Source organism: Pleurodeles waltl, chromosome 5 (assembly GCF_031143425.1).
Source record: "Pleurodeles waltl isolate 20211129_DDA chromosome 5, aPleWal1.hap1.20221129, whole genome shotgun sequence".
Classification (NCBI taxonomy): domain Eukaryota; kingdom Metazoa; phylum Chordata; class Amphibia; order Caudata; family Salamandridae; genus Pleurodeles; species Pleurodeles waltl.
In genome coordinates this window covers 1,593,343,483-1,593,368,308 of record NC_090444.1, presented here as the reverse complement: position 1 = coordinate 1,593,368,308, position 24,826 = coordinate 1,593,343,483, and the positions used below count along the sequence as shown (strand labels likewise).

The window sequence follows — 24,826 nt, the reverse complement described above, 5'->3', positions numbered from 1 at the left end:
GTGAGGATGGTGTGATTGTACAAGTCGTATCTAGATAGCAAAGAAAAAGACGACTGTCTCTAAACAGAGTAGTGGTCTTCCTGATCGTTCGAAACTGAAGTCTGCTTAGAACCAGTTGACTATGTGGCCATTTTTGTTCAGACACAGGAGGCCACCAGGGATCAAGTCTAAACTTAGAGTAATGCAACCTGCTACTTCAATCACCCACAGTAATGGACCAGTGTAGGCACCAGGCCAACCGACCTGCCCTGAAATTAGTATCAACAGAAGGAAACATTGGCAAATTATGTCCAGGGACCACTCAATTCCACCACACTGTGATCTTTTCAGAATTTGATGAATGCTATACCTATGACCACAATTGCAGCTACATTAACCTGCCCGGATGGTAGCTAGGGATCATCATGGTTAAAGATGTACCAAGACTATTGCAAAACATCCTCTGCACCTCGAATTCTTCGCACATTGTAAGTGCTAGCAATTGTCTTGAGCCTCCCAACTCAATTTAGTCATCACTTCCCCGAATCATCTATTATGGGCATCATTATTATTTACCAGAAAGTACGTGTAAACATCTGCTGAAGAAGCACTAGACTTTAACCATGTAGCAACATGCTTTTTGTTGAGTTACTTTTAACTTATCTTTCACAATAATTTGTCAGCGCTTGTTATGGTAAAATTGGTTACAATATTCTAATAAATAATTTAACAGCAATGGCTATCGCCTTACCCCTCGCCTTCCAATTCCTCGCTTGCTCCTACAGGAAGTACCTTTAAATAGAAAATACATATCATAAGACAAGCAACACATCTTAAAGACTATGGAAGTTTGTTTCCATGTTAAAAATATAAACATTAAGTGGTGGTTGTATTTTATGCCTAGAAGAAGTTGTTTACAGAATGCTGTATTATTATATATACTGTCATGATACTTAAATAATAGACAGTGTGGAAAATTCAGATTTAATATTTTGCTTGTACTCTCAAACTCAAAGAGCTAATTAAAAACTCCTACCACTCCAGTAACGAATTTCTGAATTGCTTCATCAATGGCTACTACAAAACTAATAGATCACCAAGAGCTTGACTAATAAGGGACCTCTGCATAAAAGTAGAGGGTACTGACCTCACTTATAATGCCATTACCTTACCATTTTTAAAATCCCTTCCTCTTAATATTTATGTAAAAAAGAAAATGTGTAGAATGAACTGGCTGTTGTAAGAAATACCTCCTGTAGGTGCCTCTGGCAAGAGATACAGGAGATCACAAGTACTGAAAGTAGGGGTGCTTAAGTGCTGAAGCACCCCAGAATAACCATGCTGGTTGTTCAGAAGGTAAAAGAGCAGTAAAGATGCCTGTAATTTTGTTTTCACCTTGTCACATCACTGTGCGTTCAGAGGCAGAGGCCAAATTACAAATTATGTCTTCTGTCAAATTGCTGCTTACTCTTTTAACAGAGAGGTTGTTGAGAGCATTTTGTAAAGTGAATTATGTGACAGTCTTGCTGAAATACAGACGGAGGGAAAGGAAAGGCTGCAGGATATTTATTTTCTAATGAAGAACAAAACTTACAAATCTGCAAGTGAACTGTATAAATTATTCAAAATATATCAGCAATTGGGAAAGCACAAATTAAGTATTTTCATCCCAACTCTGATGTATGATGGAAACAATTTTTAATACAATCAAAACAAAGCAAGACTCTTTACTTGATCCATAAATTATCAATATTTGTGAAACCCAATTTCCATGTATTATCGTTTGTGTGCTGATTAGTTTTCTCAGTTAAAAATCATGTTTACATGGGTTTAGGGACCATTTCATTTGAAAATGTGCTGTCTGAAAATGATTGTGCGCTTCCATACCATGCTTAAGTACAATTTCAAAGAAAGGTAGCACACTGCCTCCACTCCAGCAACAAAGTATGACCCCAAAGCATCATGGTAAATGCAGTCGAATTTGTAGTCCATTCAAAAAGTAATAAAGTCTTTCACCTCTGTAGGTGCCGCAAGTGCTGTATATCCCTATACAGGTGTTTCTGGGTTTAGCCCATCATCAGCAGGGAGCAGCATGGTATAGGAGCTTGCTTGAAATGCCACCACAGGTCTTCTCGGGCTTAAGTACCACTCATGGTGCACAGGTTCCTCTCAAGGCTCATCAGCCATGGCTCAAGGGAGCGTCAACAAGACATTTTTAAAGAAAGGGAGACCACTGCCTACACTCCAGCAACAAAGTATGACCCCAAAGCATCATGGTAAATGCAGTCGAATTTGTAGTCGGACTACGAATTCGACTGCATTTACCATGATGTTTGGGGTCATACTTTGTTGCTGGAGTGTGGGCATTGGTCTCCCTTTCTTTGTAATTTCATGCTTTAGTACATGTTTGACAATGTGCTCAAAAGAGAACATCAGCTATATACCCCAGCCTTGCCACTCCCCTGCTGAATAGGCTCATTTGCTACACTTGATCTTATTGTGACGTTTGAATTTTTCACAGTCCCTATGACTTCAGTGGCATAATACTGATTGAAGCACCCCCACTCTGAAAATTGTTCCAGCAGGACTGCTGTTCGTACTCTGGTCACCTTAACGGGAACAGATATTTGATGCATGTTTAAGGGGAAATGTAAGCTGAAAACTGAGGGCCACACATCAGATAATAAAAAAACACACATCGACTTCCTTTACACCCTCAAATAATTAAGAATATGTCACCTGGAATCTTGGTGGGCTCGGTGTAGCAGCTCTGGGTAGTTTAGAAGGTACACTGCTCACCTTTCAACAGTAGTTTCTAGCTCCAAACACTCTCATTTGCAATTTGGAAACTTTGGACTTATTTCACACAGCTTTTTTTCTGTGAACAGGTGTGACTCAATTACGGGAATTCAGAATTATGCAGCGCTAGGGACTGGAATTCAGAATTATGCAGCGCTAGGGACTGGAATATGAATTATGCAACGCTAGAGACTGGAATATGAATTATGCAGCGCTAGGGACTGGAATAAGACCTGTGCAATGCCAGGGAATGGAACAAATTACACTTATTCGGAGGGAAAAAATGTAAAGCGGGCCCGATATTAATTTTGCTAATTTTTTTCCGGCCCATAATATCATTATCTGCTTTACAATAAGTGAAACGAAATGTCATCTCCATTTGTTTAAATGTTCGAAGGACACGACCCAATGCACAAGCTCGACTTACATGGGCAGTGCGCTGAAGGTTAGTAAAGTGGACATCGGGGATAAAAAGAACAGGCTGAGTGTCGAAGTCCATCAGAGGCTTAAAAATGGTCATGTCGGTTCGCTTGTGGGGTGCAAGCAATTGTCCTTTGGCGTCTGCAACTGAAAGGATCAAAGATGGATAGAGAATATTAGTTATGGCGTTCACGGATAACAATTCAAGCCACAGTCTTGTCAACACAATTGTCAAATTGTATATGAGGATCTCCTGGGAACACTTCAAAATACAATCGATGTTCATTAATGTAAAACGATTAATGAATGAGGATTAATCATGAAGTCTGACGTGCCAGTCTCAATGCCCTTGAATTGCCCACTCTTATTCGGAGGGTGAGCTCAAGAGACCGGACCTTTAATGCCTCCGTTTTGCAGGAAACACACCAAGGTTGGGTGCTGAAAGAAGACAGAGGATGCAGAACTGAATGGACAAAGGTAGGGAAGTGAAACATAACACAACATGGACGTAATTTGGGGATTGCGACCCCTGGCTTCCCCTTGCGAACCCTGGCACTACCTTTGTGACCCCTGGCCTCAGGGGTGGCAAATTCAGTGCCAGGAATACAAGTGCAGCTGGTTCTTATGGACCTCGGTTGCGGCTCCACTTTCCTTGTTGTCTAACAACTTTTTATTACAGTAACAGTGAATAAGCCTGTATGCATGTGTGAATGAAAGAAAAGGTTAAATGGTATGTGATGTCACTTCCGCTACCCCTGGCATTTTGGTGAATTGACGTTCATGGAACACAACAGTGTAAAAGAAAAGGAGAGAAATCAACAAACTATAAAAAGGGGAGGGGGAGAAAATGAGGGAAAAGGCAAATAAGTGACAATGAAAATAAAACAGCAGAAAAATAAATAGACTGTGCATGTTAAAGTTGTATGCTTAAAAACGAAGGTCACTGGTTATGGTCCTTGCGAGGAAGTGCACTGGTGTTATAGAGTCACCGCAGAGAGTGATCTAGAGTCACCAGATTAAAGTTTCTAATGTAAATCAGAAAACTCAGTTGGAAAATGTATCTACTTATACATTTATCTGGCACTAGCAATGCTTCGATCGGAAATGTTTACACAGCAATGATGGTGAGTGACACAGATTAATGAGAGTGGGGTGGGTAGCATAGTATGGACAAAATAACAAAGGCCTCGTTAAATTGTGCTCCTTGATTGTCTTCTCCAATCTCATACACACATTTACCTTCTGAAAAGTAAGTTTTCAACGCCATTTTGAATTTCTGTGCACTGGGGATGCCACGAATGTGTGGTGGCATAGAGTTCCAGTGGATAAAATGAAAAGATCACAATTGCCAGTAGCGGACAATGGCTTAGTAGGACTAGAAGTTGGGGATATATAATTCAAGTCATTGTAGAAGATGAACAAGAATACTATTGTAATCGCCTAGTCTTCGAAATAATGAGGTGATTAGTGTTTTGGATGCGGATGTGTATGTCTCTTGCGCACGTTCAGTAATACAGACATGTTGTGGTACTTGTCGGAAATAAAGGCTTCCATTTTTCTGGATGGGCAGAGGAGAACCCAAGGTTTATCGCTGAGGAGTGAAAATTCAGATTTAGGGGGAAAGTGGATAAAGACAGTGAGAGAGATGATTGCTGCTGGAGAGAGAGTACGTGACTTGCGTTTTCAAGGAGTTCAAGGGTGAGCATAATGTCATCCAATTTCTGATTGGAGCGAGGCAGTCTGTGAGGCATGACTGATGGAGAAAAGGATTTGGGTGTTGTCACTATAACGGTAATAGGAGGAACTGGATGAGGGTATTATGTTGCCAAAAGAAGAAGCGCAGAGGGAACAAATGAGAGAGCCAAAGATAGAGCTGGTCCGGCAGAGAATGAGCAATCAGAGAGGTATGCGGTGGGATATTTGTGTGCAGGGCAGTAATGCTTCCTGAGGTTCGAGAGGAAAGTAGAATAGGGCCGTCACCCATATCAAAGGCAAAGGATACGGCCAAAAGTCTGCGGATGGAAGAACAACAATTATAATGAGTAATGATGTTAAAGTTGGATAAGTGTGACAGTGCTCTTTATGTTAAGTGTGGGTTTTGGAGGGTAAGGAAACCAGATTAAGAAGGGTTAAGAAGATTAGAAGAAAGATAAAAGGTTGGAATGTGTGTAGGGGAGAAAGAGGGGCCTAGAGAAGCTAGAAGGGTGGTCAATGGGTTTCTTACGATAATGATACTTGCAGAAAGGTATAAAGTGAAGTCACTCGTTGACAGGCGTGGAAAAAGTATGAGTAGTCATACAGAAGAGAGCTGATTAATGTGATTAGCATTGACTAGGGTGTTGGATGGCATGTGTAAGGCTTGTCTGCATACGTAGAGGTTAGTGCTAGTCTAGTTTATTCACAATTCATACAGTAATGCTGTCATTTTATATTTGACAATACACATACTAAAACTGCATGTACTCTGCAAACCACAGACTCTAAACAGAGTGAGAAAGCATAGTGGGTTAGTTATAACTATGTCAAAGTCTGTGTGTAACAAACTGCTCACAAGTTCCAATCCTAGCTCCGAGCTTCTTTCCGCATGAGTGCATTTAACTGCCAACTATCTATGCTTTAAAAATATTGTTACACGTATTAACTAACAGCTAAATGAGTAGGTGAACCAAATGTATGAGCGGCCTATAAATGAAAAGCCAACAAAAACTTACAAGATATTATTCTCTTATCAGCCAGGCCTCTGACCCCACTACCCCACCAACTGACCACCTCTAACATCCTAACATCACCGATACTGGCCTCAGACGTTTCTCCCCCGTTGCCTTTGGGATAACAATCCCAATCTGCTCGCTTTGCACCTCAACCACTAAAGAACTACACTTGATAAACATGGTACGTGTTGATGACGTTTTCGAAAATATCAATTGAGCCAACCTCTGAATACAGTGTGTAAAAGAGGCTGAGGCCTGTTCAGCCACTAGCTGGCACGTGCACCAGAGGGGACTGTCAGGCAGCACAGTATGCCAAGCACCAAGCAAACGATTCACTTCACAAGCCTTTCAGGTTGAATTCCATTAAAATGTGATGTTTCCTGACATGTGTGCAATCTGACAAACAATGCTTAAGTGAACTGTCATGAGCCAAATGCTGCTTTATGCCCACTATAAACACAAGCAAAGTCAGTTCTACTTACAGGGGTTCAACTGGGAGCTGGTATAAGTGCACTTGCCTTTTCGCTTGCTTTGTTTTCGTTCCTCATCCCTGATCTTCCTCTCTGCCCCCTGTTGAGCAAAAAGGTATGTGTTTAAACAATGATTTCCACTGTGCTGGGCAAACGCAGTCAATAGTTAATTTGGCAATCAGCGTTAACAAGCAATGTTACATGCAGGTTGGGGAACTTCATTTAGGTGAAGAGGAGGGTTTACTGACAGAAGAAAGAATGGAAGTGGAGAGAGAGGGGAGGAAAGCGAAGGTGGAGTGAGAGATCAGTGATGAGGGGGAGGTTAGGCAGGGGAGAGAAATGACAGGCCAGAAAAAGGAAAGATGGTCAGAGGAAGAAGAGCAGAGAGACACAGAAGAGGGTGGTTTCTGGACGGAAGGTATAAACGAGTGAGGTACAGAGGGGGGCGAAGTTACACACGAGACGATGTAGTATTACAGTGATACTGGCAAGAAAAGAACAAGAGACGGGGAGAGTGGGCTGCGCGAAGGGAGATGAGAAGCTAGATAAGGATGGATGTAGAGATCAGAGAGACTGGGAAGAGAAGCAAGGGGGATAACAAAGGATAAAAATGGCGCAAGAGAAAAGAAAGAGAGGGGAGAGTCGCGGAAGCATCCATGGGAAAGAAGAGATACCGGTGGGAACGGAGGGGGGAGTGAAAGGTGGACGTCAGCAAGATACACAGAGAATTAGAGGCTAGGAGGGGAGAGTGGAGATATAGAAGGCTGTGGGTAAATGTCTCTGAGATGAGGGAAAGGTGATGAGATAAGGGGACAGAGTAAATGGGGCATGAGGGAGGAAGCAAGAAAAGAAGAAAGAGGAAATCACGGAATGGACCCATTCATGGAGAATTAGAGGAGGGGTAGGTGCAGTGATACAAATGGGGTCGGGGGAGTGAAAGGTATCATGAGAAGAAGGAAAAGGAGGCCAGAGGACTGGGATATTCAGATAATGATACAACCATCCGCAGAAGTAAAAAGGTACAGAGACGCAGAAGCTTTGCTACAATTAGTACAGATGGTGCACTGGTGTCTGTGCTCAGTTGTGGAACACCCTGCACCCCAAGTTGGGTTCTTCTATGTTTTTTCTATTACCTAAGCGCAGGATTAGGAAGCAACTGTCTTACCTTAGACTCGGGCCCATGGCAGCCTCGCTACGCCACTGACTACATGAGAATGACTACCAGCGACCCATCAGCCCCAGTCACGTGACAAAAATCACTCATTGGTTGATCATCGTTTTGTTTATTCAGAGTAAACAATCGCTTACTGTTAGAGATATTTCCCCACAGAGTGCTTTATTTCTGTGTCAGAAAACTCTTGAGCAAGAAACTGGTAAAAATAAAACGGGCTTCCACGCTCTGAGCTGCCCGTGGGTCTAACCCTCTGTAGATGAGACCCTCCCTGCCGCCAAGACAGGCCTCGAGACAGGAACATTCTGTTCTGTCAGGAAGGAAGCACAGTGCCACCTATGTTTTCCTGGCTGGCACGCGGGCAAAAAATCCGTTTAATAAACGTTAGCCTCAAAACAAACAAAAACAATGCTGGGGTAGTACTTCGAATGTCTAAAGAGAGGAGGGAATTGGTGAACCGAAATAACCGGCAGGTGCCAAAATGATTTAGATGACTGTGGCATCCTGATTATTTGCATGTAATTCCCAAGTGAGTTATCAGTTTATGTAATCTAGTTGTAACTATTTTGTATAATATCTAGGCCTGGATATCCTTTCTACTCTGCTATAGGGAATGGCTTGTAATTCATCAAAACATCCAACAGTGTATCCTTGTTGTGAAATCTCTGCCAGGAAAACCGTACACAAATGGTCACGTACAGAGAGGAAAAGCGAATGAGGGACAGAAACAAAGATCGATATAGAGGAGCTATGTCTGAAAACAACTGAAATTCGAAAGATGGACTCAAGACTAAAAAAACGAAAGGAAAATTAAACTAAACAAATACGATTGGAGTGAAAATCTAAATGAAATTAAACACAGACACTCAAAAGAGCGGGAAATAAAGCAATGAAAGAAAAGGTTGAAAAAGAGAAATAAAGAGGAATTAAGAAACAGAAGAAACAAGAAGTGGGGGCACGGAAAGAAAAATGTAAGGAACAGAACAAAAGGGGGAAAAGAGAGAAGGGGGCTATAAGAAACTGAAATGAAACGTGGAAATGTAACAGAAACAACGTAGAAGTGCGCAATTAACTAATAAAATGGTAGGGCTGAGTGAGAATTAAAGCAGCAACATTGATAATTAAGAATTATAAAAGAAAAACTCTTTTGAGAACCATTAGCATATTAAAACGAGAGCAAGCAGCAGGAAGGACAAGTCTGAGAAACAAAGCAACAGAATGGAAAAGTGTGCAAATGGCAAAGCAAAAAAGGAGACGTGTATGAGAAAGGAAGCAAACGAAAAGAACAAGTGAGTGACACAGAGAAAAAGTTAAAGTGTGAGAAACAAAGCAATAGAAAGCAAAACCAACAAACAAGTCAAGGGTTCAAGAAAGGAAGCAACAGAAATGACGTGTATAAATAAAAAAATAGCAATGAAGGGGCGAAGTGTCCAAGAAATGAAGTAAAAGTAGAATTGAAAACTGACATTTTGAGGAACAATGTGGTGTAGGAACATTAAAACTTAAGCAAACCCCAGGAATGAATGGTGACCAAAACAAAGGACGAGTCAGAAACCTTAGATGCATGTAATTTCCCTATTCCTTCCCCCACCATTCTCCGTACCCTCTCCTTGCCCAACCCTAGTATTCAGGAATTGCTTACCTTATCACAGAAGACTTTAATCTGGCAGTAGGCCCGGTGGACTGGCTTGTTACTCCTGTTGTTGTAGCTGTAGGTGTCAATCTGAATGTTCAGGGGAAGCCCTTTCACCCCTTTCTGAGATGAGAAGTCAGTACTCAAGCAGTTTACAGAGATGAAAACCTACAAAGTAAACAAGAAGCATTCCTTCGGAGTCAGAAGTCAGTTGGCACAAACATGATCACAACTATGACTTTCATTAGATGTCACTAGTACTATGGCTAAATAGCCTTTTAATAAAGCCAGATGGTTTTCTACGCCAGGCTCATGTAAAGCACAGAGATTATTGCCACCCTGTTTCTGTAGTGTAGTGGTTATCAAGTTCTCACATGGCTATCTGCCACCCGTGTTGCTAAGGAAGGATGATACTTTTGCATCCCCAGTCCCGGCTCAGTTACAAGACTTGACCATATTGCATGAGAAATGCCAAACCTTTGGACTATTAGTCTCCCACTCACCAGCCTACCACCTGCACAGCATTTGTCCTAGAAATGCTCAGGTAATAGAGTTCCAACATTTGAAACAACATGGGCACCCTTTAAGAACTGTGTCCAGGGGTGAATTCTAGATGGCAATGTGTCACTGTTTATTCCAAATGAGGTGAATGAGTAGAGAATGTGCTGCATGTCTTCATCCGATGAAGACCAATAGTGTTAGGAGGCAGTAACTACATATTTCCTCATTTTATACACTATGTAGATATAGTCTTACTATGCACTTAACAAGTGCTGTCCATTGTTACATGTAATCTCCTGTATTAAAGTTTTTTAGCTACTACTGTTGTCTAGCTGCTGTAACGAACTTGAAACAGTTTTGAAATGTATGTGATCATTTAGGCTGGTTAGAAAACTTAGATACAGTTGTTTAAAAATCATGGTGACTCAAGTGTGTACTGCTGGTGAGGCTTGAACTTTTTCAGTTGCTTAGGAGTACAGGAAAGAAATAAAGTACAACAGAAGATGTAGCTGTGTGGTTGGTGTAACAGAGAAGGTATCTTGTGGTGTTGAGTTGATTGAGATGAAGCAATGGAAATCATTCTGACGAAGGACAGGCTTAGCTTACTGTCAGATGAGACTTTTAGGTCACAGATGGGGGGAGTAGTCTGTAAGAATGAAAAAAGGGAGCAGTGTTTTGATGCTATCTGTATTAGGAAAGGTGAGTATGTTGTACATCAGTCAACACAAGGTCAGTCATCCAGTAGAAGGAGGCAGCGAGGCAGTCAGAGATGTGTACATACTGAGTAAGAGCTGAATGAACGGTGGTGCACTGTAAACAAAGAGAAGTTAGGAGAAACTGGGTGGATGGTGCCTCGCTGCCAAGTGCTGTATAGGGATAGGTGGAGTGGAAATGTCCATGGACAAAGCCCAAGGATGCCCATGAGGCTAATGATACCAGAAGAGTTCATGGAACACCATAGGGCCAAACTGGACCAATCAGACAGGTAGAAGGTGAGCCTGGAGGTGGCAGATCCACAGAGGTCCAAAACAAACATAATGGACAAGATAGTTACCGTGATTCTGAATGTGTCTGAGAGCTCCAGCAGTACGAAGAGATGATAGGTGCTTGCTATGAGCACTAGTAACAAACACTGATGTGAGTGAGGCCTATGTCAGTGGCATGCATTTGATGAGAGGTGGGCGAGCTACTGAAAGCTCAAGCCAAATGCCTGACTCTGGCTAGGCTTGGTGTCCTCCTGGAACCTTGAGCCCAAAACGAGCAAAGCTTGGAGACGGCATGACCTAGAGACCACAGTTACCAAGCATGTAACATGGGACACCAGGTTTGAATCCTCACTTTGGCTCAGCATTCTTTGATTTCTGGCAAATCTCCCTAAGTGACATAGTCTGCCTGATGTGAAGCATTCTATTGTCTTTGGGGTCAAGATTTGTGCAATGTAAAACTACCAAAAATAAAATGTGGATTCTGGTAAGTACTCTCAGGAAGCCCAAAGTATCCCTTTCCACTCTAATAATGCCCCAATAATTCTAATGTAGTCAAGGGTGAGAAAAAGGTTAAGGCAAAAGGTGGGCCAACTACACCTTTTGCCTTTACTGTGTCTTGATTGAAGAGTGTGTACTCCGCAGGCTTATGAGCAAAATACTTTATAGAATGATCTGCATGCATCCATTTTCAATAATGTTCAATGTATATTACAGAACTGAAGAATCAAATGTTAGAATTTTAAAGATGAGAATTTTTAATTGTAGATTGTGTTTATCATTCTTTTTCAAAATTTCACTTGGATTGCCCTGATAGCTGCACAGCTCTTTGTAATACTATTTCGTTAATTTGGATTTTGTCTGTCACCCAACGATAATCTAATTTTCAAAGAATTAAGGACAAAGTACTACCCTTGGATGCAAGGAAGATACCCATGTAGTTACTTAACAACATAATATAAATCTGGAAAAACCTGGGACCAATCCTGCTTCCCTGCTTGGCCAAATTGTGTGACCCTAGGCAAATACTTTATTTCACAGAGCCTCCTTTTGCCTCAGTATCACATATAAGAGCTCCTTCAAATTTGTGAGTTCAGGGGGTGCGATGTACAAAAACTTTCTTGTGTTCAAGTTATTAGCCTATCATTTTGCTCCATCTACAACAGAAATCTAGACCACATATAGAGTGCATATAACAAATGACTTACCTCTTAGTGCACTAATAGCATGGTCATAAGGGTGGGGCAGAAATGTTTCTCAATTAATGTTTAAAAATCTCATTTTAATAAATATGTTTCAAAGCACAAATATAATCTTATGTATTAAGGCAAAACACTATTTTGTTTTAAAGTATACAGGAGTGGCTTGCGGGCTTTGTTGGGGCAAATTAATATATATATTTGTTTTTTAAATCACTTACCTGCTTCTCCACTGCCGCTCCTCTCCTGTCACTGCAGGCAATCACAGGCTCCCAGCCTGCCCTGCCGCCAATCCTGACGCTGCTCAAAGCATAGTTAGGATTGGCTGGGAGCGCCCAGCCAGGGCACTCCCAGGCAGACTGGGAGCCTGCGCATGTATGTTTGGCCAGCCTGAGGCGGCCGGCCAAACATACATGCGAATTGGGGGGAGTGCACAGTGCACTTCCCTAATCTCGTCATCCCCAATGCCCCACCCCTTTAACAAATGAAATAATAAGAAACATGGTTTATTATCGTTTAGTTTGTTATAGGATTTGCAGCGGATGCTGCTGGTGTGTGGGGTGGGGGACGCTTCTCCGCCCTAATGGAGGAGCCCCGACCAGAAGTACATGTATCTGAGTGTTGAAGACACCTTATTGTATAGTTATGTGATGTTTGTTGCATGATATACAGGCCAAATATTTTAAAGGTTCGGATAGCAAGAGATTCGTAGAAGCAAAAACAGTCTGCCTAAGCGTCTTTTAGTGGTATATCGAAAGTAAACAAACTCAGTTATGGGTGGAGCTCGTGAGTCAGCAGACAAGTCCTGCTAAAGCATCCAGGCCCAGTGACCAGCCAAGAGAAACACAGGCTGAGCAAGAGGGCTGCCTGGTCTCTTGTGCACGGAGCAAGCACTGTGAAGGAAACCCACCTACTGTCCAAGAGGCTGCCATACAAATCACATGCTGAAACTCCGCGTTTAAAAATTGTGCTACAGTCCATTTGCCCTGGAAAGGCACGTATTTTCAAGAACAAGGGAGTAGAGTTCAAATTCGTTCCTAAAATGTAGTCTTATGATAAGTAACGGTCTTTTCAGCTCTGCACTAGCAACATTTCTTTATCAACCAAGCGCTAAGAAAAAAACTGCGACAAAGGAGCCGCTAGTTTAATTTATTCGCCTTGTCCTTAATCTTCAAGAAGGTCACTTCCAATGACGATTATGGGAGTGGGCGATTACTAATTGTGTAATTCTAGTCCTCGCAATAAAGAGCATGTCTCGATTTAAAACTGCAGCAGAAGCACGCTGGCGCCTCTAAGTGGACAAATGACTGTACTGAAAATAACACGCTGCATAAGTAGTATCAAACACGAAGGTGCAATCTTTATACTGATTGAAAGTTTGAATATTACAAGTTGAAATCTTTTGACAAACCCACAAACAAGGTTCGATGTGGAACAAAAGGGAGAAGAGGTGCGAGGCAGCAGGCCCCTTCTGCACAGCATGCGCGTGCTTTTTCGTGTATATCAAAAGCACACTTTTTTTAAAGGCAAGCAAAGAATGGTGATCAAAGTTTAGGAATATCGAGTCTGAAATGCATTTTGGGTTTCATTAATACAGTTTAAGAAATTCAAAAATCAAGAATGAATTTGGACTTTGAACTAGGAACTATTCAGTGTTATGGGCTCGTGACACTATCATCCGCTGACACTTTGAGCTAGTGAGCAATTTAAGACTATTGGTAAGAAACAGCATTAGTTTAAGAAGACTGAACGACGAAACAACGACTGCAAAAACAACTACTGCCTTAACAACGAGGTCGGAACACCGACCTCGTTGCTACTACTAATGATTTTACCACGAATGCCTTAACAACGATATTTCGTTGTAAAGGCATTCCTGATAAAATCATTAGCAATAGGCACCATTCACCCTACATCCCTCACCCCACCCCCCCAACCCCACCCCAAAACCTAAAACCTCCTGACCCCCCACCCACTCCCCAAAACCAAAAACGCCCCACCCCCCCAAACCCACCCCAAAACCTAAAACCCCCTGACCCCCGACCCACTCCCCAAAACCAAAAACGTCCCACCCCCCCAACCCCACCCCAAAACCTAAAACCCCCTGACCCCCCACCCACTCCCCAAAACCAAAAACACCCCACCCCCCCAACCCCACCCCGAAACCTAAAACCCCCTGACCCCCCACCCCCTCCCCAAAACCTAAACCCACACTTACCTTCGCCAAGTCCCTTCTTTGTACCTTAACCACGCATGTTCGTTGTTCAGAACATACGTAGTTAAGGCACAAAAAAACGAAGTCGTGGTTAAAAAAAGCGTTGTTGCGCTTTCGTTAACCACGACCTTTGGGAAAAAAAAGTCGTAAAAAAGGATGTTTCCCGTTTAAAGAATGTGTCATGGTGCAAACATAAATGGCACAAACATTCTGGTTTAGTACCTGCTAATATCAAGTAGCACGCACAACAAGTTCCTCAACACCTGGCCTATTTTTGACTTTGCGAATGTTTACCAATACACAGGCTGATTCAATAGTTTCTTATATGCTTTACCACCAAAAAAATAAAGTAGGAGTATGCAAGAATTAGCGTGTTCCTGAAATGACGGTCTCTAATGCAACATACAGACATTCGCATGATGTTTCAGAATTAGCATATATATATTTTTCGAGTTGACACACATTTAACACAAAGCATGCTTACCAGTTTTAGCAGCTTTTTATGTCACAGACAACTAAAGCACATGTATAGTTCCTTTAAGATATACAGGGAAGTACATATGGTCCTTTAAACAGCTATGAACTTAAATCAAGATACAAGCCTTTAAATCTAGCAACACTTTTGTACTGCACCTTTGCAGTTGTTCTTCTGTCTTTGGTTTCTCTTTTGGGGTTTACATACCTGCATTGTCCAGGCGCCAGCAACAATAAGAGTACGAAGTAAGCACCTAATGTTATTTTTCGAGTCCTTGTAAACACGATGTATTGGCTACTAACACTGCAACTGATGTGCCACGGGTTGTTGTGTTTAGGTGGAAGATGTATTCTAGCCCGTCTTCCCTTAGGAAGACTGAAGACGGGTTCTTTTCCTGTAGCTCCAGGTAGGCCGTCCCTGGCTTCATGTGTGCTTTGGCGGGAGAGAGTAACCTGAATCTCTCGTCAGCGAATCTTTTGCTGCCAGTATCTGTGGGCCATGTCTGTGTTTGTCCATCTCTGGCCAGTCATCTTCTCCCCACCTTTGGTTTTAAAGTCACTTATATGATAGTTTGTGTTCGATAGCGGGTTTTTTCACAGGTTTGGGGTTCGCTTCACGAGGAGCTCCACGATACACACAAGAGATGCTACGAAAACTGCTGCATATCGTTTAAAAAATCGTGACAGGTTATCACAGTTTCTTATACTTAAGATACCAACATGTTAATCGGTACTTGGTGACCTGTGTTTGTTTCAAGTGCACACAGTGCATTATTTCTAATTTTAGTAATTCCGTGCTCCGTTAGGATTTCGTATCCCAGAAGGACATATACAGTAAGAATAACATTTCTCTAACACTTGCTGTATGTATCATGATTCCTGAAGCAAAGGTTTGTTTGAAGATTATCATGAAACCAACACTTCATGACTCACTTTTTCCAGGATAGATCGTCCCACAACCATGCTTGTAAACTCCGCAGAGGCTGGTTGCTGTAGGTTTCTTTTTTAAATAAACTCACAATCTGACCTATTAATAATGTAAATAAACAGCATCAGGATAAAATGTGTCCTGTTTCCTTCCAGTGACGTGCATGCTAATCAGCGCTCTCCACAAATAATGCAAAACAGTAAGTAATGGCTTTCCTGCACTGGTCGGTTCTGTTATTCTGCAAGATAAAATCATCTCAAACTGACCCTGAACACCAGCGACCTTGTGCGTCACTAGATTCCACATGGCCTTGAAAGAGGTTCATGTTAATACCATACGCAAGTAAAGCACAGAATACATTAACATGTCATCAATTGCAATGTGGAAGCAGCAGTTCGATTTGAAAAGAGTAATATGCAGAATACGAGCCCACCTTCTGGCTGAATGTGGTGCACGTGTCGAGGGCAGTTATAAGCCCCTAAAAGACATCAGAGTTTGCAATCAGGCGTGCAGAATCCTGATCCGTTGATTCAGTCTTTAGTTCTTCATCTTAATTATGTGAAAACCCTGAAACTAGGCAGCATTAGCAGTAGACTTTATTGTCGTATTTAAAAGCTCTGGGGTTCTTAGTTCCATACAAACACCAGTTATTGTTGTAACCCTGCTTTCTCTAATCTTTTCTTAGAATGCACGGTTCTTATGTTGATTGTGCCTTCCACAATGTTTGCTGGTGGAAAATCCGGATGAGACTCTCGGATTAGCGGGATAGTATGACTGGTAAGGTTAGAAGGGCTGGGCATTCTGGCAGAACAGGTTGGAGTTCTTGCTGAACCTGGCAGCTGGACCAGTCTTGGCAAAAAAAACATTTCTTTGGCATGCTACCAAATCAAAGGCCTTGAAGCAGGGAGGAGAGAGGTGTGATACCTAGACCCAGATTCTGAGCGAAACCACTCTGAAGAGAAGCGAAGAAACCTGCGATGCCAATGCAGAGAGTCGATGCAGCTTTCTGAGTAACGGAGGTCATCTGTTGATAAATTATCTCAGACGGGCAACCCGAGGCCCGTCAGCAGATGTTCTGTCTTCTGAGGGCAGTAGGTAGAGATGGGAGTGGGTGCTGGAGTCCGCTGCTGTGCAAAAGAGCTCATGCTGTGCAACTAGAACACTGGAGACCAATTGTAAATATCACAAAACCAGACTTTCGTGCGAGAGGAGACCTTACGAAAGAGGGCAATTTAAACGGTTCTAAACGGCTCTTAAAGAGGAATAGTCTCGCTTTTCCGAGAGAGAGAGAGAGAGAGAGAGAGAGAGAGAGAGAGAATGCGTGCAGACTCCTGGACTGCCAGTGCAAATCAAAGTTAAGGAATGCCCCAGTTATCGTTGGCACCCATGTAACACTTTGAGTTAATTTAATCTGCAGATATGATATACTGGGCCTTTCGATGTGGAACATGCCCAGTGTTTGTAGACACGCTAACGGTCTGGGGACATTGGCTGAAATTAATCCACCGGCCTCCGGTCAAATCATGTATCAGGTACTCCTTGGTGGTGCCCTGTCTTACAGACCTCACTATGTCCGCTTTTGATGTGGAGTCTGCATTATACGGGTCCATGCCACCTGTGCCTCATCTCACTGCTTTTCTTTGTGCTTTACACAGGCCAATGATGCGCTTTACCAACACCTATCCCTCACCAAACTCATTTTGTTTTTATTTTTGTAAATGCGTAGCCTATGCAACATGAATCATGTCCAACATAGTGTAACGCACAATATTTATACAATAGCAATTAACGAGTCACGGGCCATCGTTTCAGTAAAGTAAATTTTGAGATATCGAAGGTAATACCAGATATGCGAATGTCTGTCTGAATAAGCAGACATGCAGAAGAGCATTGCTTAGACGGCAGATACTTGCTGATCTGGCACAAACAGTGTCACATAAATCTCTGCTTGCATGAAAGCACTCTTGTTAGGCAAGCTGGGACCTAACCGGAGGAAAGCACTGTCAGCCAGAGGTATGAGTTTCCAACATTTAACAACAAAGGTACAAAAGGATGGACAGTGTACTGACAGGTGAGGCAGGGTGGAACCGGCAGGTGCAGGAGCTTTCCCAATGGTGTTCTGCATCAGCAAAAAGAAAAAATCTCATTTACTAATGAGGGGCACCTGGACACCTAGCCTGCCACTTGCCTGTGGCTTCCAGTTTCTGTTTTTCCAGACTGATCCCGTGACGTCACAGCTGCCTGAGTTTTCCCGTCTGGGTTTTCCCAACCAGGTTTTCCCACTCACCGTTCTTACTGCCAACAGAAGCCCCACCCACCCCGGAACCTACTTAATAAAGGCTGCAGCACGACTGTGCAGGGGTCGCACCACTGGCGTGCTAAAGGCAAGCCCGTCTGCACCCATCTGTGCCTTGACTGCACCTAGTGCCACAACTCCTGAACATCTCAACTTCAAGCTCCACATGGATGACGAACCAACCATCAGAGGCACCCTTAAATATTGACCCCCAGGCCCGCGCTCCAGCTTCTGCAACACCATTGCAGACTTCATTGTGCCCCTAGCCTCAGACTCCAAGGAGTACATCTTCCTCTGGGACCTAAATTTCCACATCGACAACGCCAACTCCAACAACACTGCACTCCTCCTCGACAGTATGGGCAGTCTCGTATTGACCCAGATTGTCCATGACCCTCCACACACAGCAGGACACCCGCTGGACCCCATTTTCACCTTAAGCAACCACATCAAATACAGCCATGTTGCACAAATCACATGGACCCATCGCTCTATCATCCACTTCAGCATCTTCAGCCCCTGCACCTCCACCCCCAAGATGACCTGCATCCCCCACCAGAGGTGGAACAAAATCTCCGAGACCAGTTGGGTGGATGCCTTCAACACCTTCAACCCTGCAACTGCCACAAACCTTGAACAGGGCGTGAAAAAAATCAACGCCTGGATCACCAACGGCGCCAACACCATTGTCCCCATCAAGAGCAACATCCAGACAATATCCTCCAAAAAGGCCAGCTAGTACACCCAAGAACTCAAAACAGCGGGGCGAGACAGCAAACAGCTGGAGAGGAGATGGAGCACCAGCAAGGTCACCTCCGATAGAGAGACTTCAAAACTTCCCTCAACCTGTACCACCACCTGCTGAGGTAAACATAAAAGACAGCCCTTGCCACAAGCATCAAAACCAGTGCCAAAAACTCCAAGGAACTTTTCAACATTGTTATGGAATTCTCCAACCCGGCTGCCAGTGAAAACATCATCACACCCTCACAAGAGCTGTGTGGCAATCTTGCCTACTTCTTCCACGACACAATCGCAACCATATAAAGAAACTTTGAACCCTAACCCACACATACGGACTTCCTCGTCAAATACGCCACCACCGTAATTGACACAAACCACATACTGACCACCTGGAACATCCTCCCCACCCAGCACATCACCTCCACGATGAAATCCATCCACTCAGGAGCTCCCGCAGACCCCTGCCTGCACTACATCTTCAACCTTGGAAGTCAAAGGATCGGCCAGGAACTCGCCACCCTATTCAACACCTCTATCAATACAGCAACATTTCCAGACACCTGGAAACATGCCAAAGTTAGACCACTACTCAAAAAAGATTATATGACGGAACACCGAATTAAAAACAACTACTAACCTTAACAACGAGGTCGGAACACTGACCTCGTCCTTACTACTAATGATTTTACCACGAATGCCTTAACAACGATATTTCGTTGTAAAGGCATTCCTGATAAAATCATTAGCAATAGGCACCATTCACCCTACATCCCTCACCCCACCCCCCCAACCCCACCCCAAAACCTAAAACCCGCTGACCCCCCACCCACTCCCCAAAACCAAAAACGCCCCACCCCCCAACCTTACCCTAAAACCTAAAACCCCCTGACCACCCACCCACTCCCAAAAACCAAAAACGCCCCACCCCCGCAACCCCAACCCCAAAACCTAAAAACCCCTGACCCCCCACCCCCTCCCCAAAACCAAAAACGCCCCACCCCCCCAACCAATCACAGTTTGTGGGCCTTTCAAAGAACAACAAAAATACATTAAGAAGAAACAGAAAACATCAGGGAGCAGGGGAATGCGAGAGTGGATCAGGCTGGGGAGTAGTAATCACATAGAACAGTGAGTCCAGCAGCAGTGAGGGAGCAATGCAGGAAATTAGGAGGTTGGTTAAATTAAAATAAAGGAGAAATGGATGAGGAGAGGCAGGCGAGGCAACAAACAAGCTTAGAAGAAGTGACAGAGAGTGTAAGGGGGCAGGAACGTCAGGGGAAAGGTGTACATTGAGAAGAAAACACATGCATACTAATCGAGTGCTAAAAAGAGGAAGAAATAAATAGTTCCCTGGTGTGGAGCTGTGGAAGGATACATATCATCCAATAAAAAAAGCGATGGTAAAGAAGCTATGCTTGATGGTGGGGAGAGGGGAAACAAACATAAGTAGAGGAAGGAGAGCCATTGGATGAAATGCAAACAACTGAGATTGGCAAGCAAGTCAACCATGGCAGACAATGAGCTGACTTAAAGCCTGCTCTAACTATTCATACTGTGCACAAATGACCTTCAACAGATACAAGCTACTAGTGCTCGTCTTGGCGTATCAGCTCCCCATGCTCTCAATACACCTTATGACTGCCAGTCAGCTTAAAAGTGAGGCCTACTAAATTACAATGAGTCAGTAAACTCCTAATTAGAATTGCCACCTGGCCAGTATTTTACTGACGTGGCCTTTGTTTTATATGAAGGCGGGTAACAATACTGGAAAAAATAGTGCTCAGTATTCAATCCCCTTGAAATGCAAGGAATACAATATTCAAGATGAAGTTATTTAACCTGCTTAGTCTTTGTCCTATTAAAAATCAATGCAAAACATTTTAACCGAAGTGTTTTTAATAACATCGGTTCCTGGCCCGCCAGAAGAGGTTGAACAACTGACAGGTATTTATCAATGAAAACTGTGGGAACCCTACTTCTGGTATGGCTACCTGGAAACGCCACGATCTAACGTTTCATGCGCAACAACAAAGTAACACACTTAAATTAAAAAGAATGTAGTGTGTACAAAGAAGGATAAAGTCGTTCAAATACAATAAAACGAAAGTGAATGCTTGGCTTCATTTGGCAAGGAGGTAAATACTGTGTTTAAAAAACAGGACCGTTGATAACCAGAAGAGGGCGACCAAGACCATAGTTACTCTTCTGCAAGCACGTTATCACTGAGCCGACGTCGGTAAAAATGAATGCTTTGAATCTAAATTAAATTTCCAAACAAGCAGTGCAAGCCAATAGGTCTGAGCTTGGCAGACATGAAGGTTTTTTTTTAATGATTTATTTCGTGTAAAGATGTTCAGTATGATAACAAACAGGCAAACATCTGAAAACAAAGGAGTGGCCGCACCCTAGGCACACCATCTCTGGCCCGGAAGTGAACTCAGTTAAAGCGTCTGCGCTCCTAACATCAGATAAGATCCTATCACTCAAAATTGAAGACAGCCAATGACTGGAATTGCTTCCAGTCCAGCTCACCCGGCGTTTCACCGTGTTATATCGGCTGCTCACTGGAAGACCATGTGAAGGGAGACAATATCGTAGACACATGGTCGCAGCATGTGTGTTGGCAGTTCTGTGAAAAGCATACCCGAGATTACTTAATCAGGTGCTGGAATAAATATGACCAAAGGGACACATTATAAAATGGTGCTCAAAGAGGTTACTTTCTTTTGAAGCATCGTGGTTAGGACTACAACGTTCCACACAGAACTATTCAAAAAGGAAAATTAAATATGAGGGCCTTGTGGGTTTGGTAAAGTTCTCCTTAGATTATCACAGTGTTAAGGTGTCTTATGGCAGGATTTACCATGGCTCCCTCTCTGAGACTCTTCTACATACCAGGTACCAAGACAGTCCTTAAGCAGAACATAACTCTTGGCAACTCAGGGTGTCTTTCTTACCGTAACAGCCCTTTGACTGCTTTAAACGAGGAAAACACTTTGGTGATCAGGATCCTGATTTTGAACCAGCTCTACTGTTGTATGCTTAGAACAGTGCCAGCAACAATCAATAAAACGTGTGCCTTGCTGTGTGACATTTCAACAAGGGTTCTCCATCAAAGAATTGGGGTTTGATTCAATACATACTGTTATTGCACACTGAAAGACTTGTGTAACATCTGGAGATGCAATGTGTTATCAGGAGAAGATGGCTGTACGGGAACACATTTTGACAGCAGATCAAATTAGAATTCCACATAATGTGCTGCACTGACATGATGTGGTTACTAAAATCAATAACAAGAATATACGGGGGGGCAAAAATTACTAATATTAAAGGAAACGGGAAAGGATGCAGAAAAAGCGATAAAGCTTCTTGGTTCAAACCAGTCTCATCACCGACATTGGCAAAATAACTGACTCGCATTTAAAAGTATAAGCTTTCACCCCCTTTGTCATGTCGACAAACCCAAAATGAAGAGGATGACTCTGCCAGTCCTGTTTTCAAAACAATAGTCCTAAGCATGCCGTGACTTGCAGGTCACACTTAATAGAAAAAGTGAAACACAAGGCCTACAACAGTTAGGTGCTGATTTAGAGTTTGCTAGATGCTGAACAATCCATCAGGGTTACAGAAGATATTACCTACCCCATCTCAAGTGTATTTTGTTCTTCAAATTTAGATATACCACTGGTATGGGAGCGTTCTCTGTATCTTGAAAGGTATCACTGTGATGGCAGTTCCCTTCAAGCTACAAAACGTTTGGTGGTCGGGCGTTGGTTTTGATTGACATTCACCAAACTTTTAACTTTCCTTGTTTTTCAGAAACAAACTCCCAAAGCAATAATTTGTTTCCGGAAAAAAACCAAAATGCTAATGACCCTTAAACCGTGGGAGTTTTCTACCCTCATGTTGGGGTTATGATTGATTTTTGGCCCTCACCGCTAGGTTTTTCCTGGGTGTGACGGACAGAAAAAAACTCATGTAACCATCTGCTGTAAATAGAGTGGGAAGTCTGATGGCCTTACTCTGATGGTCCCTACTCCATTGCCAACGAGGGCACTCCCAATAGAAAATGTAAGCTCTGCATGTTTCTAAGTGAGAGGATGGACTAATCAGAGGTCTCCAAACTTTTTAATGATGCGCCCACCAGTTGATAAATACAAATCCTTGGGCCCCCCTCAGAATTCTTCATAATTATTTTATAAAGATTGCAATGTTTAAATATGTCTAGACCTATTTAAACATTGCAGTTAAGTACTGTTACCTTTTTAACAATACAATAACATTCTTCTGCTTAAAACAAAGCCCTGTTATCTGTAAAATGTTTCTTTTGGCCAGAGTCTGGCGCCCCCACCCTGGGATCACTTGAGGCCCCCCAGTTTGAAGACCTCTGAGTTAGGTCAACAGGGTACTCAGTCACACATAAGATGGAGTACCCTGCCAGCCAAACTCTAAATCAGCCAGCTTTCCCTGTTGGCCTACAAAAAAAGGACAGGCTGAAATTCAACCTTTTGAAATGGGTGCAGTTGAGAGCCTTGCCTGATGTTTACAATGCTCTACACTCGTGTTAACATTTGTGCATTAATAAAATTGAGGAAACACTTTTGACATCTCAAATGGGTGTCAGCGCATATAAATGTGGGTGTTTTACGTTTTTGTGAGCAGGTTATGAGTAAGGTTTTTCAACAAGGACAATGAGGTTTTTTTTTTTTTACTGGGCCTGGGCTATTAGCAGCTCAACATGAAAACAAAGCAGATAAATAAGGTAGCAAGCCAGCGAAAAAAAGCAGGATCCTCTTGTATGTTGGGGGATAATAATGGACCCCTGATTGAACGACATCACACTCTCTCTCTAATGACTGCAAAAAAACGCAGAACCACCCATTTGGTACCCAATCCTTTGTGCAGAATTGTCTACATAGTTTGTCTACAGAGAATAGGTTAACTAAAAATCCCTACTGGGGGACAGAAAATCACAAAACAAGGCAAATAATAATTACAGTCATTCACTCTTACCAGAGCTTTCAGTACAATCTGTCTACAGATACAAAGCCATAGGGTCACGTGGCTTAATGCAACACCTACTAAACAGGTGGGCTGGCCTTTCAGAGTCAGGGTGTTTTATTGTAGCGAGTGGAATTTAGCTTTAAAGAAACTTACACGTCATTTGATTGAGATTCCAAGATCTGACCTCTTAACGCCAATTTTAATCACACAGAAAGCTATAACCCTACTCTCTCGTCCCCCCCCTTTCTTTAACCCACCTCAAATATATGCTTCTGTGCTTGGCTGTGGTAGGCTCCTTATCGTTATAACCGTAAAATTGTTTTACGCCAACATTTTAAGGATTTCCAAAACAAAACTTGCTATCGCGCAAGGCCAAGCACACCAATATTTATGAATGAATCAATCAATCAATCAATGCATACATTTATAGATCACACTATGCATAAACCATATATTTACCAAACAACCTGCAGTGAGAAAGACTGGAAGCAAGACTAGAGCAGGTGCATTTTTTAATAAAGCACTTAATTCTACAAAGGAGTGAGCAGACGTGATACTTGAAGGGAGTGCGATTCAGGGGCATATTTATACTCCGTTTGCGCCGAATTTGCGTCGTTTTTTTCGACGCAAAACTAACTCCATATTTATACTTTGGCGTTAGACGCGTCTAGCGCCAAAGTTCATGGAGTTAGCGTCATTTTTTTGCGTGAACACCTTCCTTGCGTTAATGAGATGCAAGGTAGGCGTTCCCGTCTTAAAAAATTACTCCCAGGCATGTGCGTGGTATTTATACTCCCGGGCAAAAATGACGCCCGGGAGTCGGCGGGGCAAAAAACCCCGCATATGCGCCTCTTTTTAACGCCTGGGTCAGGGCAGGCGCTAAGGGACCTGTGGGCTCAGAATGAGCCCAGAGGTGCCCTCCCCTGCCCCCAGGGACACCCCCTGCCACCCTTGCTCACCCCAGGATGACACCCAAGGATGGAGTGACCCATCCCAGGGAAGAAAAGGTAAGTTGTGGTAAGTATTTTTTTAAAAAAAAAATTGTGGCATAGGGGGGCCTGATTTGTGCCCCCCTACATGCCACTATGCCCAATGACCATGCCCAGGGGACAGAAGTCCCCTGGGCATGGCCATTGGGCAAGGGGGCATGACTCCTGTCTTTGATAAGACAGGAGTCATGTTAATGGCATCTGGGCGCAAAAAAAAAATGGCGCAAATCGGGTTAAGACGATTTTTTTGCCTCAGCCTGACTTGCCCCATTTTTGGACGCCCAAACGCCATTTTTACCTACACCGG

The 24,826-nt window shown here is 43.0% G+C and overlaps 1 protein-coding gene across 8 annotated transcripts in view; it reads right to left on the bottom strand.

The window, feature by feature from the left end:
* The window catches only part of GRHL1 (grainyhead like transcription factor 1), a 75,794-nt gene that overhangs the window by 12,434 nt on the left and 38,534 nt on the right, over nucleotides 1-24,826 (bottom strand). For 6 of the 8 annotated variants that reach the window (XM_069235915.1, XM_069235914.1, XM_069235919.1 and 3 more), the window contains exons 9-12: nucleotides 9,193-9,351; nucleotides 6,392-6,479; nucleotides 3,206-3,345; nucleotides 731-771 (exon numbers count right to left, since the gene is read on the bottom strand). In XM_069235915.1, coding sequence (XP_069092016.1) covers nucleotides 731-771; nucleotides 3,206-3,345; nucleotides 6,392-6,479; nucleotides 9,193-9,351 — 428 coding nt within the window. The remainder of the gene's footprint in view (nucleotides 1-730; nucleotides 772-3,205; nucleotides 3,346-6,391; nucleotides 6,480-9,192; nucleotides 9,352-24,826) is intronic. The other 2 variants (XM_069235916.1, XM_069235913.1) reach the window with 1 other exon arrangement.